This window comes from Nerophis ophidion, linkage group LG15, assembly GCF_033978795.1.
Source record: "Nerophis ophidion isolate RoL-2023_Sa linkage group LG15, RoL_Noph_v1.0, whole genome shotgun sequence".
NCBI lineage: Eukaryota > Metazoa > Chordata > Actinopteri > Syngnathiformes > Syngnathidae > Nerophis > Nerophis ophidion.
This window is the reverse complement of record NC_084625.1, coordinates 38,413,540-38,431,759: the sequence shown is the minus strand read 5'-3', so window position 1 is coordinate 38,431,759 and position 18,220 is coordinate 38,413,540. Positions and strand designations below refer to the sequence as shown.

At 37.7% G+C, this 18,220-nt stretch overlaps 1 protein-coding gene across 7 annotated transcripts in view; it reads left to right on the top strand.

Moving 5' to 3' along the window:
• Nucleotides 1-18,220, top strand: part of slc12a7b (solute carrier family 12 member 7b) — a 152,879-nt gene that overhangs the window by 125,575 nt on the left and 9,084 nt on the right. For 4 of the 7 annotated variants that reach the window (XM_061922146.1, XM_061922148.1, XM_061922152.1 and 1 more), the window contains 9 exons: nucleotides 1,653-1,757; nucleotides 1,922-2,090; nucleotides 4,139-4,334; nucleotides 5,472-5,641; nucleotides 6,634-6,765; nucleotides 7,155-7,262; nucleotides 7,500-7,607; nucleotides 14,265-14,440; nucleotides 17,386-17,400. In XM_061922146.1, coding sequence (XP_061778130.1) covers nucleotides 1,653-1,757; nucleotides 1,922-2,090; nucleotides 4,139-4,334; nucleotides 5,472-5,641; nucleotides 6,634-6,765; nucleotides 7,155-7,262; nucleotides 7,500-7,607; nucleotides 14,265-14,440; nucleotides 17,386-17,400 — 1,179 coding nt within the window. The remainder of the gene's footprint in view (nucleotides 1-1,652; nucleotides 1,758-1,921; nucleotides 2,091-4,138; nucleotides 4,335-5,471; nucleotides 5,642-6,633; nucleotides 6,766-7,154; nucleotides 7,263-7,499; nucleotides 7,608-14,264; nucleotides 14,441-17,385; nucleotides 17,401-18,220) is intronic. The other 3 variants (XM_061922147.1, XM_061922149.1, XM_061922150.1) reach the window with 3 other exon arrangements.

Genomic DNA, 18,220 nt, shown 5'->3' with positions numbered 1-18,220 from the left:
ATCGATGAAGGTTTGATAGTCTTGTGAAAATGTGTAAAATCACCTTCTCTAGCATTATCTCCTTAATCATTAGGTAGATGGTGCATAGCCGGGTGAAATACATTCTACTCTATTCTTGTATTCTAAATTAGTTTGTAATTTATGGACATGCACAGTTGTGAAGCATGCACAGCTCATCTGAACAACAAACTGGAAAGTTATCTGCATTGATTATGAGTTTACGACTAATTGAGTACAACTACAGATCTTGACCATAATAAGAAATCATATTTTTAATACACTTGCAATGCAAACTGTTTGCTGGTTTTGACAACAAATAAAATGCATTTAAGTAAAACTTTAAACTTTACAAAAAATCCCTTATACGATACTGACATTGAAATTACATTTTAATGGTGTATTTCTTAAAGTAGATTTAGATTATGCGAGCTTATTTTAAATTTAGAAGGTGTAATATCGATTATGTTTTTCATTATTTTAGAATCTTGTTTTTCCTTTACAATGTACAATATTTAGTGTCATTTCAATTCTTATTGAAATGTTTTTTCAACCCCTTTTTGTTTCACACAGGAAGTGAAAATCAGTAATTAATTAGTATCAATTTTGTGTAGTGTGGGAAAGGATTGAATATAAGATTTGCTTCTTCCTACTCTTCAACCTTGTCTAATTGTAAAATTTATGTCTCTTAGTGTAACTTCTTAAGAACGTCTGTAACTAAGACACCATACCATCTATTAGTGTTAAACTGCTCATTTATAGGATATCCAAAATTAAAATACACTTTGAAGGTTAGCTTTATAATACACTGCAGATGTACCGTATTTTTTGGAGTATAAGTCGCACCTGCCGAAAATGCATACTAAGTCGCACTTTTGGGGGACATTTATTTGATAAAACCAAACACCAAAAATAGACATTTGAAAGGCAATTTAAAATAAATAAAGAATAGTGAACAACAGGCTGAATAAGTGTACGTTATGTGACGCATAAATAACCAACTGAGATGGTGCCTGGTATGTTAACGTAACATATCATGGTAAGAGTCATTCAAATAACTATAACATATAGAACATGCTATATGTTTACCAAACAATCTGTCACTCCTAATCGCTAAATCCCATGAAATCTTATACGTCTAGTCTCTTACATGAATGAGCTAAATAATATTATTTGATATTATTTGATATTTTGCGGTAACTGCGATGAGGTGGCGACTTGTCCAGAGTGTACCCCGCCTTCCGCCCGATTGTAGCTGAGATAGGCGCCAGCGCCCCCTGCGACCCCAAAAGGGAATAAGCGGTAGAAAATGGATGGATGGATTTTGCGGTAATGTGTTAATAATTTCACACATAAGTCGCTCTTGAGTATAAATCGCACCTCCGGCCAAACTATGAAAAAAACTGTGACTTATAAATACAGTAGATTACACATGGAAAAAGTAATATTCCGAAAACTGTGTCCCAGTTGGCATCCTTATGACGTGTATGATACTTATACTGTACATACTGTACTTTGATAGGCTATACATATAGTAAACATCTGCATGATTACAGAGTGTGGCTTCTGTGCTTTCTACCCCTTAGCTATTATTTTTATGAAGTTTATTGTATTTCCTCATTTAATATTTACAATAACAATGTTTGTTTTATCAGGGCAGAGAAAGAATGGGGAGATGGCATTCGTGGATTGTCACTAAACGCAGCTCGCTTTGCCCTCATTCGTCTGGAGGAAGCTCCCCCACACACCAAAAACTGGAGGTATATTTCTTTATTTCTTGGAGGTCATGTTTAAATTTATTATGTGTGTAATTTACACATTTTAGATTCTCTACCTAACAGTTGTTTTTTTGTGTTTGATGTAAACAATGTTCTTTCTTCACTGCTAATAAACTTGACTTTTTCTTTTGTTTTTTGTTTTCCAGGCCTCAGTTGTTGGTGCTCTTGAACCTGGACTCAGATCAAGCAGTTAAACATCCTCGCCTACTGTCCTTCACCTCTCAGCTGAAGGCGGGAAAAGGCCTGACGATAGTTGGGAACGTACTAGAGGGAACCTTTCTGACCAAAGAGACAGAGGCAAAGAAGGCAGAACAGGTATAGTACAAATACCATCAGTATTACTAATGTGAAATCTGGAAAGTCATATAAAGTATATCATGAGCAATGATGTCATTCAGTACATCCCAGTAGATTATACACAAATAATAGACACACCCATAAAAAGCCCCAAAACTTCCCATGTTTGCTACTGTTAACCCTTTAATGTGCCTTCGACACTATTAAACATATTAAATGTCATTTTACTCAGCAATTAGAGGCATACAGTTTGCAGTATTTACTAAATTAAACTTCCACAACAGCACTATGTAAACATCGACCGGTAAGACAAGGCCCTGTGCTGTATTCATAGCAGCAGCATTTTTTTCCTCTGTAGGTTAATAATTTACCTTCTAAAACAAATTATTTACTATTTAAAGCAGATAAAAGTAATTTTTAAATATGTGGTGAAGCAAACTCTGAAAATCAACCCCTCCCTATCCGCACTTTTCCACCAATCATCACACCACTTCACGGCTAAAATGCTTTCATGCATTTTCCCAAAATACTGTATATATTCTGTATATATACTGTCTATATTCTGTGTATATACATTTTGTATATATATGTCACTTATTCAGTGTGTAGGGCAAAGCAATATATTTAGATAGATAGATAGTACTTTATTGATTCCTATCTAAATAAATATAGTATTTGTTGTTCTTATGATTCTATATGGAACAATGAATTACAAAGCAGCTCTTTGAGACACTCGTGATTTAGGGCTATATAAGTAAACATTGATTGATTGGTTGATTGATTGAAATGTTTATTTCAAGTCAATTGACTTTTAATAGATTATGAAAATTAGAGTCAACATTTAAAAAATACAGTTTGTACTAAACATGTATATTATTGCTGCTCCTATCAAAAAGATTCATTATGTGATGATGAATAAAGTCAAAAAAACAAACTTACAATGTGACAGTAATGAGGCAAAATAATTATAATTAAATTTTCCTCAATCCTTCTGCTCTAGTTTTGTTTGCATCAATTTTGATTTGTGACAAAAAATGCTAAAAACATGCTTCAATGTACTAAAACAGCAGCAACATTTTTGAAAGGAGAAAAAAGGCATAATAAACATAGAAATACCACTAATAATAAAATGTCTTAAAATATGCAGGTGCAACTCAATAGATTTAAAATATCATACAAAGTTAATTCAGATGAATGGCTTACACATTGTTGCAGTTAATTTTATTTGTAATACAGCGCAAACCAGTACTTTTACAATAAAGTAGTTCCTCAGAATACAATCCCAGATTACATTTTTTTTTCAAGATATGTCATCTGTCATCTTTTTGTTGTGCAATATTAGATTGAAAGCAAAATAGGAGTTAAGATTTGGCGTAGCGAATGTCACAGTGAACCTCGTTAGATCCGATCAAAACAGCCGGTTTTACTTGCTAGCATTAGCCTATAGCTAGAGATGGACATAACTTGTTTTTTCCAAGCATGGTTAGGAAGAAAGTGTGTGTGAAGGACAGTGATGAGAAGAAAATGTGGTTGCTAATCATCACATTTAAGAAAGAAATAATCAAAAACATAGGCTCCAGCGACCCCCCGCAACCCTGCACGGGACAAGCGATAGAAAACAGATGGGATGGATGATCGACTGTGTAGCTAACTTGGCGAAGCAGTTGGAGCGTAGCCCTGCTAGTCAGCACAATACTGAATAAGTACATAACGCCAGTCAAGTGTTTAAAATAATATCTGAAAAGCGGACATTTATCCATGAAAATATGGAGAAGCTGCTGCTGATGTTACTGTTACAGTTGGTAAAATTGTGAGTTTTTTGGGGGCCAACTACCAATTAAATTGATTTTAATTAACTTCATGATTTTTCAACATAAAAGCTGTCTCAGAACCAATTAAACATGTGTCCTGAGCTGGTACTGTATTTATTAATTATATTGGCATGTCAATAAACAACTTCTTAAAATGTTACGATTGTCTTATTTAGACTCACTAAATCTTAATGATGTAAATTTAATAGCAAGTGTTTCATGAGTTATTTTTTTCCTTGATCAATTTATTTTCAGAACATCAAGTCTTCTATGTCGGCAGAACGGACCAAAGGTTTCTGCCATGTTGTCGTGTCCTCCAACCTCCGAGATGGCGTCTCTCATCTGATCCAGTCAGCCGGGTTGGGAGGCATGAAGCATAACACGGTCCTAATGGCCTGGCCCGGAACCTGGAAGCAATCAAATGATCCACAATCATGGAGGAACTTCACAGGTTTAAATGCAGAATGTGGATGGATGACAACTGATTGATAATGCATGCTGTGGAAAAAAATGTGGTCTATTCATAGTGGTGTCCTGATAGAACTTTTTCACTGCCCATACTATACCAATATGATACCAATATTAATCCAATACAATATCACTAACCATCATATACACATCATATAATATTTTGTACTGTGGAATGTTAGAAAATGTTTGATCAAGAGAAATTAGTCAAGCAGACAACATTGATGGGTATGAAAAACACTAACCTATTATTAACCGTCTGGAAGGAACTTAAGCTGTTTTTAAGTTGACGAGGATCTGTTATTGTTTTTTAATTCTTTAAATTAAGCTACTCAGTGGCCTAGTGGTTGGAGTGTTTGCCCTGAGATCGGTAAGTTATGAGTTCAGACCCTGGCCGAGTCATACCAAAGACTATAAAAAAAAAAATGGGACCCATTACCTCCCTGCTTGGCACTCAGCATCAAGGGTTGGAATTGGGGTTTAAAGAACCAAAAATGATTCCCGGGCGTGGCACCGCTGCTGCCCACTGCTCCCTCACCCCCCAGGGGGTGATCAAGGAGATGGGTCAAATGCAGAGGACAAATTTCACCACACCTAATGTATGTGACAATCATTAGCACTTTAACTTAACTTTAAGGTGATGACTGTCATTTAAATGATGCTGACATGTCGGTTACTGGATGCTTTGTAATACGCTTTTGCCTTGGAGACTTTGTATTTAATTGATATGCAATTATGATTATGTGATACTTGTTTATATTGACAAATGTGCCCACTTATTACGTATGTCTAGCTGTTGTGCTTTGCTGTTGTGTAGCTGCTAGCTCCTAGTACCCTATCGCTTACCATCTTTACCTTTTTTAAATTACTTGAGTAAAATACAAGAAAATATCAACCTTGTGTGCTTATTGGAGGACATTTAGATGTTAACAGACCGTCCAACTTTGGACAAGTAAACACTCTGCAGGACTGCTAGTATTGCAGACTTTATCACACATTTTACTTGCACGTACAAATCATCACATACTGTTTTGTTTTGTTGCTGATATTGGATCAATATTAAATTGGGACACACCTATTTTGGAAGAAGTCCTCATATTGTTTGTCATTATCCAACCAGAGAGCATACGGGAGACCACATCTGCCCACCAAGCCTTACTTGTGGCCAAGAACGTGGACAGTTTCCCAACCAACCAGGACCGCCTGGGCGAGGGCACCATTGATGTGTGGTGGGTGGTGCATGACGGAGGCATGTTGATGCTGCTGCCCTTCCTGCTGCGACAGCACAAGGTGGGTTTGCATGTGTGTGTATTTCAAAATACTGCAATTTTCTCAGTTTGGTACCAAGATTTACACCATGTACTTGTTAATGTCGGGAATGACTTATAGATGAACTGAAATACAGTATATTTTCAATGTGAGGATATCATATGATATCGTTTAAGTCTTGGTTGGTAATATACGCCTCACATGCCATCATGTATGTGCCTTATAATACATCACCTTCACTTTATGACAGACAATAATGTTTTTTTTGCAACATCTGCATTGATTGTCACCAAATATCTGCAGATCTGCAAAGGGGTTTTGGTTGTGTGTGCTTGGCTGACCTCACACCACATATTATAATAGATGTTTTCATGTATAGTGGTGACTCGGGATGGGGGATATGGCCGAGTCCTACCAAAGACTATAAAAATGGGACCCATTACCTCCCTGCTTGGCTCTCAGCATCAAGGGTTGGAATTGGGGGTTAAATCACCAAAATGTCTCCCTAGCGTGGCCACCGCTGCTGCTCACTTTTCCCCTCACGTCCCAGGGGTTGGAACAAGGAGATAGGTTAAAATGCATAGGGTAATTTCACCACACCAAGTGTGTGTGTGTGTGAGAGAGAGAGACTATCAGTGGTACTTTAACTTTAATACTACAAATTTGATTTGAGCCAAAACAAAGTAGTTACAGAGGCGGTATCACCTGGTACTGATACTTAAAATTTTCATTAAATGATTACATTTTTGCACTCCAGGTAAATGGAAGGACACTACAGCAGCTGCAGTGGGCAAACTTGTCCAAAAGATGGCGCCATAGCACAAACAATAAAACACCCGCTTAATTTTTTTGTTTAGTTTATTTTATACAATTATTTTTATTGTGGTTGCCAGCAAAGAAAAATCCTTACAATAGCGGCTCCTTCTTATAAGCCTTAAAAGTAGCGGCTTATAGTCCGGAATATACGGTACACAAATTCAAGCACATTTAATAAACATTTTCTCTTTTTCCAGGTGTGGAGGAAGTGTAAGATGCGCATCTTCACTGTGGCCCAGATGGATGACAACAGTATTCAGATGAAGAAAGATCTGCAGACCTTCCTCTACCACCTGCGACTGAATGCAGAGGTGGAAGTGGTAGAAATGGTAAATGCTTCTTTCCTTTTTGACTTTGAGGCTCAACTTTTTACATTAGTAAAGGGCCTTAAGAAAGATGAATTGACAAATATTGTAAAACATTATTGAACATTTCAAGGGATGTCAGGCATGTGTTGAGTTTTCAAAGACATAATTGGCGTCTTTGAAGCAGTTTCCCACTTGTTTGCACTAGTGCCTCCCCTTTCATTCTCCCTTCTGCAACCAAATGGCTTTTCATGCTTTGATTGATTGATTAAAGACAACATTTTCCACCAATAGGAATGTGGTGTTGTGTTTCATTTTATTCTATGTTTTTCTTTCTGCGTCGTACAAATGAGGACCAACTACACTGGTAGTTGTAAAGTGTGGTGGTGATGTGTATTTCCTCCTGTGTGCAGCACGATAACGACATCTCAGCCTTCACCTATGAGAAGACTCTGGTGATGGAGCAGCGCTCACAAATGCTGAAACAAATGCAGCTTTCCAAGACCGAGAGGGAGAGAGAGGTACAACAACTCTCACATGTTGTCTCTGTTTCTTCCTTTTTAACATGTTGCAATTAGTTGATATAATTTATGATTTATTAACAGCACACTGCCCGCATCATCATTTCCTTGTATTAAAAAAACAAACTAGTTTTCCAACCTTCAAAAAAATCAGCTCCATCAGTGGCAAAAAAATAACAGTTGGTGCCTTTCCTGTTTATCTGCCATTATGTTTTGGGGCAATGCCGCACCAATAAGATTCAAAGTATCACAGATGAATCACGTAACTCCATCCGGCGGAAGAACCAAGGAGCTGCACAGACAAGCAGACAGTCCTCACCAACAGAGGACACACAGGAGGATGAGGTAGTCAATGTTGTCAACCTGCAATTATTTGTTAGATTCCCACATTCACAAAGTACAACCATCTCATTCAGTTTATTTCTTATTTTAATTATATTTTTTCCTTTAAGAGATACTTTGTGAATACCCACCTGTCACATCCAAGACTGCTGCCCACTATGTTTACACTCCCCACCCCCTCATTCAAATCCTCCAATGTGTTAAAAAAGACAGTATTTTCACCAAAACTCAAAATGTCTTTAAGTTGATTTATTGATAAATATTAATTAATGATCCTCCTTCTGATGTGACAATACTGTCCATTTTATTGTAACCCGTCATCTTCTCCCTGTTATTCCTTACAGTGAAGACATTGGAATGATGCACTTCAATTACAATTACAATCAGATTGTGAAATTAATGTTGCCCACTATTGCAACTATTATCCATATAAAAGCTGAATTGTTTTTTCCTCGTTAACTTAATATTGTGGCTGTGTGTCATTTGTAGATGTTTGGAAATCAACTCAGATGGCATAAACTATTTTATGCACATAACAATATGTCTGACTTGAAAACAATGTTTTTTTTATATTTACCTGCTATCGCATCATAGTCATAAAATGCTTTACTGTTGTAATAGTTTGCTTTGTAAGCCTTTACATTAGTTTGGATTACAACGGCCAAGAAACATCGCCATAATTGCAAAGGCTACAACAAATACAAACGTGATTTCTGTCATTCATTGTTGTTGTCGTGTAGCTTCATGCTGTTGGGTTGTGGCATTTGCATTAGTTATTGCATTTCAGCCTTTCCCACAGAACTAAAATCTATTATTTATTAATTGGTTTAATTGGCCGTGACTGATGTGCATTCACTTTTTATGAGCCCTGTGAGATCCCCGTGAGTGCCCAGTGGGAGCTAAAAAGTGAGCAAAAATCAAAACAAGAGTTCAGCAATACTTTTTGGAACTAAGGCGCTATTTTATCAAAACTGAATACATTTTTACATGATAAATAATGTAAATCAAATGATTCAGTTCCGGATATCCAAAATTATTCAATTCTGGATATCCAAAACTATGAACACACAACGTATTCTTTCTGTGTGGAGTTTGCATGTTCTCCCCGTGACTGCGTGGGTTTCCTCCGGGTACTCCGGCTTCCTCCCACCTCCAAAGACATGCACCTGGGGATAGGTTGATGGCAACACTAAATCGGCCCCAGTGTGTGAAACGGAGTGTGAATGTTGTCTGTCTATCTTTGTGGGCCCTGCAATGAGGTGGTGGCTTGTGTGTCCAGGGTGTACCCCGCCCTCTGCCTGAATGCAGCTGAGATAGGCTCCAGACCCCCCCGCGACCCCAAAAGGTGCGGTAGGAAATAGATGGATGGATGGATATTGATAATTTTACATATAATAAACAAAGTGATTTACATATAAATGATGAATAACTAAAGTAAATGAGCATTTTACATTTATTGAACACTCTTGCTGGCAAAGATGACAATAAGAAAAGAGCAGAGTTGCACACTGATGCCAACTTTGTACTTTTCAATAAATTGTTCATCATTCTATGAACAAATTAACAACACACACACACACACTCATGATGAAGGTGATTAGAACATTACATGTTTATAGCAGGAGTCTCCAATCAATTTTTTTCTGAGAGCTACTCATTTTTAACATTTAATTTCATATCTTATTACAGTCCAAACAAATGTGTTTGTTTGGGAGAACATTAACAGAATGGTGTTGCCAACAACTCACAGTTTGTATTTAAACAATAGTAGTTTATCTCACATTATTATTGATATGGTGTGGGAAATAAAAAACTGTAGTTTTACATTTTTATGGAATTAATACGTTTAACAGACTAGTAATTGAAATACTTCAATTATTCAAAACAGACTATGTAATATTTTCGATAAAAAGAAACAAAATCCACAACCAATTGTCATAATATTTGAAGTAGCACAGAACATCGAGAACATGCAAAAAATGACTTTTGTGGTGTAATGTTTGATATTCGTTCAAGTTTCATTTATTCAGACATTTGAACATCGTAATTATTGCTCAACAATGTTGCCCCATTAAATATATAGTATATTTGCAGTAATTTCAGAAGCCATCTATCCATCCATCTATTTTCTTCCATTTATCTGATGTCGGTTAGCGGGGGCAGCAGCCTAAGCAGAGAAGCCCTGACTTCCCTCTCCCCAGTCCCTTCGTCCAGCTCCTCCCGGAGGATCCAGAGGCGTTCCCAGAACAGCCGGAAGACATAGTCTTCCAAAAGTGTCCTGGGTCTTCCCTGTGGACCTGCTTCCCCAGGTAGGCCTCCAGGTGGCATCCTGACCAGATGCCCGAACCACCTCATCTGGCTATTCTCGATGTGGAGGAGCAGCGGCTCTATTTTGAGCTCCTCCTGGATATCAGAGCTTCTCACCCTATCTCCAAGGGAGAGCCCCGCCACCCAATGGAGGAAATTAATTTTGGCCGCTTGTACCCGTGATCTTGTCCTTACAGTAGTAAACCAAATATCATGAACATACGTGAGAATGAGAAGGTTGATCGACCGGTAATTTGAGAGCTTTGCCTTCCAGCTCAGCTCCTTCTTTGACACAATGGATCGATACAATATCCGCATTACTGAAAATGCTGCACTGCCTGTCGATCTCACGATCCACTCTTTCCTCATTCGTGAACAAGACTCTGAAGTACTCTAACTCCCCAAGATGTCTTCCCCAACCCGGAGATGGCACTCCACCCTTTTCTGGGTGAGAACCATGGACTCGGACTTGGAGGTGCTGATTCCCAACCCAGTCGCTTCACACCCGGCTGCCAACCGATTCAGTGAGAGCTAAAGATACTGGCCAAATGAAGCCATCAGGACCACATCATCTGCAAAAGGCGAAGACCTAATCTTTCAGCCACCAAACCGGTTCATAAAAGTTATGAACAGAATCGGTGACAAAGGGCAGCCTTGGCAAAGTCCAACCCTCTCTGAAAACGGCTCTGACTTACTGCCGGCAATGCGGACCAAGCTCTGACACTGATCATACAGGGCTCAGACTGCCACAATCATCATTATCATCAATCTTTATTACAGGCCTTAAGATCCATTAAACATATAAAAATACACTACAAAACTTTAAAAAAGACAGACCGATACTCCATACTCTCTGAGAACTCTCCACAGGAGTTCCCAAGGGACACGTTCGAATGCCTTCTCCAAGTCCACAAAGCACAAGTAGACTGGTTGGGCAAACTCCCATGCACCCTCAAAGTCCCTACCGAGAGTATAGAGCTGGTTTACAGTTCCACGACCAGGATGAAAACCACACTGCGACTACTGAATCCTAGGTTCGACTATCCGGCGTAGCCTCATCTCCAGTACACCTGAATAGACCTTACCGAGAAGGCTAAGGAGTGTGATCCCAGGATAGTTGGAACACACCCTCCGGTTCCCCTTCTTAAAGAGAGGAACCACCACCCCGGTCTGCCAATCCAGAGGTACCGCTCTTGATATTTATGCAATGTTGCAGTGTCTTGTCAGCCAAGACAGCCCCACAGCATTATATTTGCAGTAATGTTAGGATGCACTCACAAAATAATTGTGGAAAGTACTCACAAAAAATACAAGTATTCTTCTTCTTCTTATTATTGGTGATAATGCATCTTGCAAACTATTTCATGTTTTAAAGTACACTTGTCCCTTTTTTATTGCTGTGAATTGGTTCCAGACCGGGCTATGTGGGATTTCTTATTAATACATCTCATGTTTTCATAGTCAGAGCATATACAGTTGCGATCAAAAGTTTACATACACTTGCAAAGAACATAATGTCATGGCTGTCTTGAGTTTCCAATAATTTCTACAACTCTTATTTTTTATGGTAGAGTGATTGGAACAGATACTTATTTGTCACAAAAACATTCATGAAGTTTGGTTCTACCGAAAATGTGACCAAATTTGCTGGGTCAAAAGTATACATACAGCAATGTTAATATTTGGCAAGTTTCACTGCTATAAATAAAATAAAATCAAATCAACTTTATTTATAAAGCACATTTAAAATTCACCACAGGGGTAGCCAAAGTGCTGTACAATGGACAGGTTTAAAGATAATATGAAGACCGAGCAAATAACACAACACAAACAGAACATGATTAAAAAATAAATAAATAAAACATAAAAACAGGTTCACAGCAGGTGTATAATGGGGCGCCATTGCAGGATGGATATCACTTAGTGTTAAAAGCCAAGGAATAAAAGTGTTAGCAGACGACCAGCAGAGTTCTGCACGAGCTGCAGGCGGGCGAGGGAGGCCTGGCTAATGCCTATACAGGGCATTGCAGTGATCTAAACGATTCGAGACAAAGGCATGGATTAATTTCTCGAGATCATGTCCTGACAGAAGCGGTTTCACTTTCGCTATTTGGCGTAATTGATAAAAGCTTTTTTGAACGACGGTGCTGATTTGTTTTTCGAATTTAAAATGTAAGTCAAACTTTACCACCAGGTTTGTGACACAGTCGCTGAGATACGGGGTCAGAGTGCCGAGGTCAACATTGGGGGAGGGAGAGCGACTTGGACCGAACAACATAACTTCTGTTTTGTCTTCATTTAGACTCAGGAAGTTAGCTGAAAGCCAGGCTTTGATGTCGTGTAGGCAGTCAATGAGACGTTAAACTGTGTTATTTTGTGCCATGGGAAAATAAATCTGGCAATCATCGGCATAACAATGAAATGCAATACCATACTTCCTAAAAATAGAACCAAGGGGGAGAAGGTAAAGCTCAAATAAGATTGGGGCAAGGATTGAGCCCTGGGGGACCCCGTGTGGTGGAGGAGCTGTGGAAGACATAAAACTGTCTATTTTTACACAAAAACTCCTATAAGGTGCTTTTTGGTAGCCATCCACAAGCTTCTGATTGAATTTTTGACCACTTTTCTTGGCAAAATTGGTGCAGTTCAGCTAAATGTGTTGGTTTTCTGACATGGACTTGTTTCTTCAGCATTGTCAGCCCGTTTGAGTCAAGACTTTGGGAATGCCATTCTAAAACCTTAATTCCAGCCTGATTAAGCAATTACTTTACCACTTTTGACATGTTTGGGGTCATTGTCCTGTTGGAACACCCAACTGCGCCCGGGCTGATTATTTTAGTTTGTCCTGAAAAATTTGGAGGTAATCCTCCTTTTTCATTGTTCCATTTTAAGCACCAGTACCATTGGCAGCAAAACAGGCCCAGAGCATAACACTACCACCACCATGCTTGACGGTAGGCCTGGTAATCCTGGGATTAATGGCCTCACCTTTTCTCCTCCAAACATATTGCTGGGTATTGTGGCCAATGTGTGTTTTATCTGACATCACATGGACAAAGATAAGACCTTCTGGAGGAAAGTTCTGTAAAATAAAATCCTGTATACATGAAATAACAATTTTATTGACACTTTTATTTTATGGTTTTATTCAATATAGTAGACAACTAAACATAAAAATAGAAAAGACGTATACTGTACTGTAATACATATAAGACATAAGTAAGTCATACAGTACAGTGATATAGATTCACACACACCGTTTTTAAATATGACAACAAACCTGCTTTAACACCTGTTTGATGACAATTTGTTGTACAACACTGTACAGTATATTTTATTTGTTCATTTGGCTTCATTTTGATATTTTATGCTGAAAAATGGTTAATTTAGGCGATTACTTTCAAATTTGTTTAAAAATTCATGTTTTTGACTAATAATAGGCCTCAGTCAAATGCAAAAAGGCAAAAAAAACATGACATATCTATACCTTATTCTTAGGTTTGAATTAGTGCTGTCAAATGATTCATTTTTCAAATCAGATTATTCACTTTTACGTTTAATTAATCATGATTAATCACAGTAGAATAATTGCCTGCAGCTCCCCGCGACCCCAAAAAGGGACAAGTGGTAGAAAATGGATAGATGGATGGATGATTTAAATTAACTTTAATAATATTGTGACACTAATCTAATTTCGTTGTCATACAGGATTTTTTTTTGTTTTTACTTGAGTTTATTTGACCAAACAGTTCAATCTAAATGCAGTCAGGATGTATTTTGAAGTGAAATTACCAGTGAGGACACCAGTCAGTCTCCTCACTCATCTATTATTGATCTGATGACTGACATGTACCAACACACTTTTCAGGTAACCTATCCGCCATTTAATAATAAATCTGCGTTTATACATGATTAATTGCATGAGTTAACACATTAACTCTCAACAGCCCTTATTTTATCGTTGAGAACTTTTTTGACCTTATGGTTCGTTGATGATTCATAAACATCTTTAGGTATAAAAAATTCTGTGATATGTTTTTTTATTGAGAAATGTAAGGAAATAATTTCGGAAAGTTTTAGTGAATGAGGCCCTTTGTTGTGTTTTGTAGATGGTAAAGTATTGTGTGTGTTCCATGTCCTGGAGAGTCATCTTTTGTCCTTCATTCCTTCTGTTTTACATCCTGAACTACGTTGTATTTGTTTCCTTTTTGTCCATAATTTTTTAACACTTGGTCTATCCTGAACTTTGATGTATTTTACTAAATGTATTCACTGTTTTTTTTTTTTCTTGGTCAGTCCTTTAACTCAAAACGTCCATGCATGTGTACTCTCCGTGTCTTCATGTCCCTTCAGGCCCAACTCATCCATGACAGAAACACAGCCTCTCACGCTGCTACCAACGACAAATCAGAAATTGGATCGGACCGAGTTCACATGACCTGGACCAAGGACAAACTTTTCGCCGAGCGGGGTCGCAACCGGGAGTGCAACTCCAACGTGGCCGTAAGAGACCTGTTCAACATGAAGCCGTAAGTCTCATATAGCTAATGCATAAAAAATATGATTTGTGTTTTATGATCGTGGTGTCACTCTGCCGTGATGTCTTTTTGATGAAATTAATTTCAAAAAGATGACCAAATTTTAAACATAACAGATAGAAATCTCATCCAAATCCACAACTTCTACTTTCAAGCATGGGGACGGAGTGGTGCAGTTGGGAGAGTGGCCGTGCCAGAAACCTGAGGGTTCCTGGTTCGATACTCCCACCTTCTACCAACCTTGTCACGTCCGTTGTGTCCTTGAGCAAGACACTTCACCCTTGCTGCTGATGGGTCATGGTTAGCGCCTTGAATGGAGCAGGAGCGCCGTCAGTGTGTGAATGGCTGAATGTGGAAATAGTGGCATAGCGCTTTGAGTACCTTGAAGGTACAAAAGCGCTATACAACTATAACCCATTTACATATATATATATATATATATATATATATATATATATATGACAGTCATCAGCTTAAAGTTAAAGTACCAATGATTGTCACACACACACTAGGTGTGGTGAAATTTGTCCTCTGCATTTGACCCATCCCCTTGATCAACCGCTGGGAAGTGAGGAGAGCAGTGGGCAGCAGCGGTGCCACGCCCGGGAATCATTTATGGTGATTTAACCCCCAATTCCAACCCTTGATGCTGAGTGCCAAGCAGGGAGGCAATGGGTCCCATATTTTTATTGCCTTGTGTATGACTCGGCCGGGGTTTGAACTCCCAACCTACCGATCTCAGGGCGGACACTCTAACCACTAGGCCACTGAGTAGTGTATATGTGTATATATATATATATATATATATATATATATATACTGTATCTCTCAGACATTTGTTGTAAATAAGCACTTTCAAAACAATGACATTTCCTATCTTAGTCAATATTTCATCATTTGTGTGAACAATTTTGTTACTTCATTGCCTATTTTATCATTTGTGTGAATCATTTTATTTTATCTGGGATCATATCCGAGAATTTTGTCATGGTTAAAGTACCAGTGATTGTCACACACACACTGGGTGTGGTGAAATTTGTCCTCTGCATTTGACCCATTCCCTTAATCACCCTCTGGGAAGTGAGGGGAGCAGTGGGCAGCAGCGGCACCACGCCCGGGAATCATTTATGGTGATTTTATATATATATATATATATATATATATATATATATATATATATATATATATATATATATATATATATATATATATAAGTTACTGGAAGAGACAAAATGTCAATAATGAGACCTCTACTCTGCAAAGTTATCAAAGTTAAAAAATAGGAGCAAATTAGTTCACGTTTAAAGATTTCATTTTTATCCTTCATGATGTGATGTTTGATCAGTTTCAACCAGACCTGAGATCGGTAGGTCATGAGTTCAAACCCTGGCCGAGTCATACCAAAGACTATAAAAGTGGGACCCATTACCCCCCTGCTTGACACTCAACATCAAGGGTTGGAATTGGGGGTTAAATCACCAGAAATCATTCCCGGGCGCGGGCACAGCTGCTGCCCACTGCTCCCCTCACCTCCCAGGGGGTGATCAAGGGTGATGGGTCAAATGCAGAGACTAATTTCACCAAACCTGGTGTGTGTGTGACAATCATTGGTACTTTAACTTTAACATGCAACCAAAGATGATTTCTACACTTTCAACATTTTACCGTATCTAATTTCACTTTCGCTTTTTGCCATCAGACAAGCCTGCCACACGCTTGGCTGACTTCAGGAAAAACATTTACCCAAAAACAACAATCGTGACACAACACGACTGCGTAGTCTTCCACTGCACACACATGATTTGCTCTCTTTATAATTTTTTTAATTTATGAATTTAGGAAGGAATGTATTTTTATTTGTGTATACAAAAAAATGGCAATGCATTGTTAAAAAAAGATTAATTCTTCACACAAATTATGAAACCTATAAAAAAATTTAATTCTTCACACACTTGTTAAAATAAGCATTTAAACAATAGCATTACTTGATTACAAATGATCAAATATTGAACAAAACAATACAATTATTCACACAAAATACAAAATTAGCAATAATTAATTAATCCATCAATCAAAGATTATTTATATAGCCGTTAATCACAAATTCCTTAAATGGGTTTGCAGACCTACTCAGTGGCCTCTTAGTTAGAGTGTCCGCCCTGAGATCGGTAGGTTGTGAGTTCAAACCCTGGCCGAGTCATACCAAAGACTATAAAAATGGGACCCATTGCCTTCCTGCTTGACACTCAGCATCAAGGGTTGGAATTGGGGGTTAAATCACCATAAATGATTCCCGGGCGTGGCACCGGTGCTGCCCACTGCTCCCCTCACTTCCCAGGGGGTGTTTAAGGGGATGGGTCAAATGCAGAGGACAAATTTCACCACACCTAGTGTGTGTGTGACAATCATTGGTACTTTAACTTAACTTTAACCATGACGACATTCTCGGATATGATCCCAGATAAAACAAAATGATTCACACAAATGATAAAATAGGCAATGAAATAATAAAATTGTTCACACAAATGATGAAATCATATTGACTAATATAGGAAATGTCATTGTTTTGGAAGTGCTTATTTACAACAAATGTCTGATATTAAACATGTAATGAACTGCCATCAAAAAACATGCAAAGTTAAGGGATTGCTGAAAAAATACAATAAATTAGTATTCAAATTAGCATATTGTGTATTGAACAGAAAGATGAGAGTGAAATGATACAAGTGTGCATGGCATGAACATTTATTTAGGTGCACTTGTGTGACCGTTCATGTGCACTTTGGGACATTTGTGTCACACCAAAGTGGACTAACTGCTTGTTTTGCATCAAGTGTTGTGTTGATGCACACAACTTTTAGCTTTTTGCTTTCTGTGTTAGAAGCATGGATTGTAGTGATGATGTTTATTATTCTGTTCCATCTTTCTCCTTCTAGAGAGTGGGGGAGCCTGTAAGTCTATTCTCTTTGCTCTGGTTTGCATGTGCGTGCTTGTTGCTATATTTGGTGTCCGCCAGTGCATTCATCTTTGCCAGTGGTACTTCGGTTTTCATTTGTAATCAGTTTCAAAACACACAATTGTTCCGTTAAGAAATGAAGTAAATCCAATTAATTTGCTCCAGACAGCAAAAATATGAACACAAAACTAATTTTATAGAGAATAATTATAGTTTACGTGCAGAAAGCAATGTAAATATTACAAAATATTTGTATATAAAATTAATTATAAAACTGTTTTTGGCAAAGATGGCGATGAGTGGAGAATGAGGAGAGGAGAACCATGCTGTTACTAGCTGTGTACTTTGTTAAAAAAAAAAAAAAGTCATTCTATAGTGTTTCTCACTTTCTTTTTCAAAATTCTGGCACGTACAACTTTCTTTGGTCACATAATAGATTAATTTGCAGTCGTACTCAATAAAAATTACAGAGACTGAATTTACGAACACATAATTATTTCTTTTGAAAACAACATTCTAGTAAAAGAAACAGACTAGTATTGTTACGCACATTTTTTGGTTGTACGACAAAGAATCAACAAACAATAGTTTGATGAATATTTTCGCCAAAAACCAATCATATGAAAATTGGGTGAAGAAAAACCGAAGTACCACCAGTGAGTGTATAGATATGTGAATAATGTGCTTATAACTGCCTGCTCCTACATTCTGTAATTAACCTGCTTATAATTTTTTTGAAGCAAACTTGTACTTTCCAAAGAAGAAAATAAATACAAAACAATATGCATATGTATTTAATACATTACATTATGAAG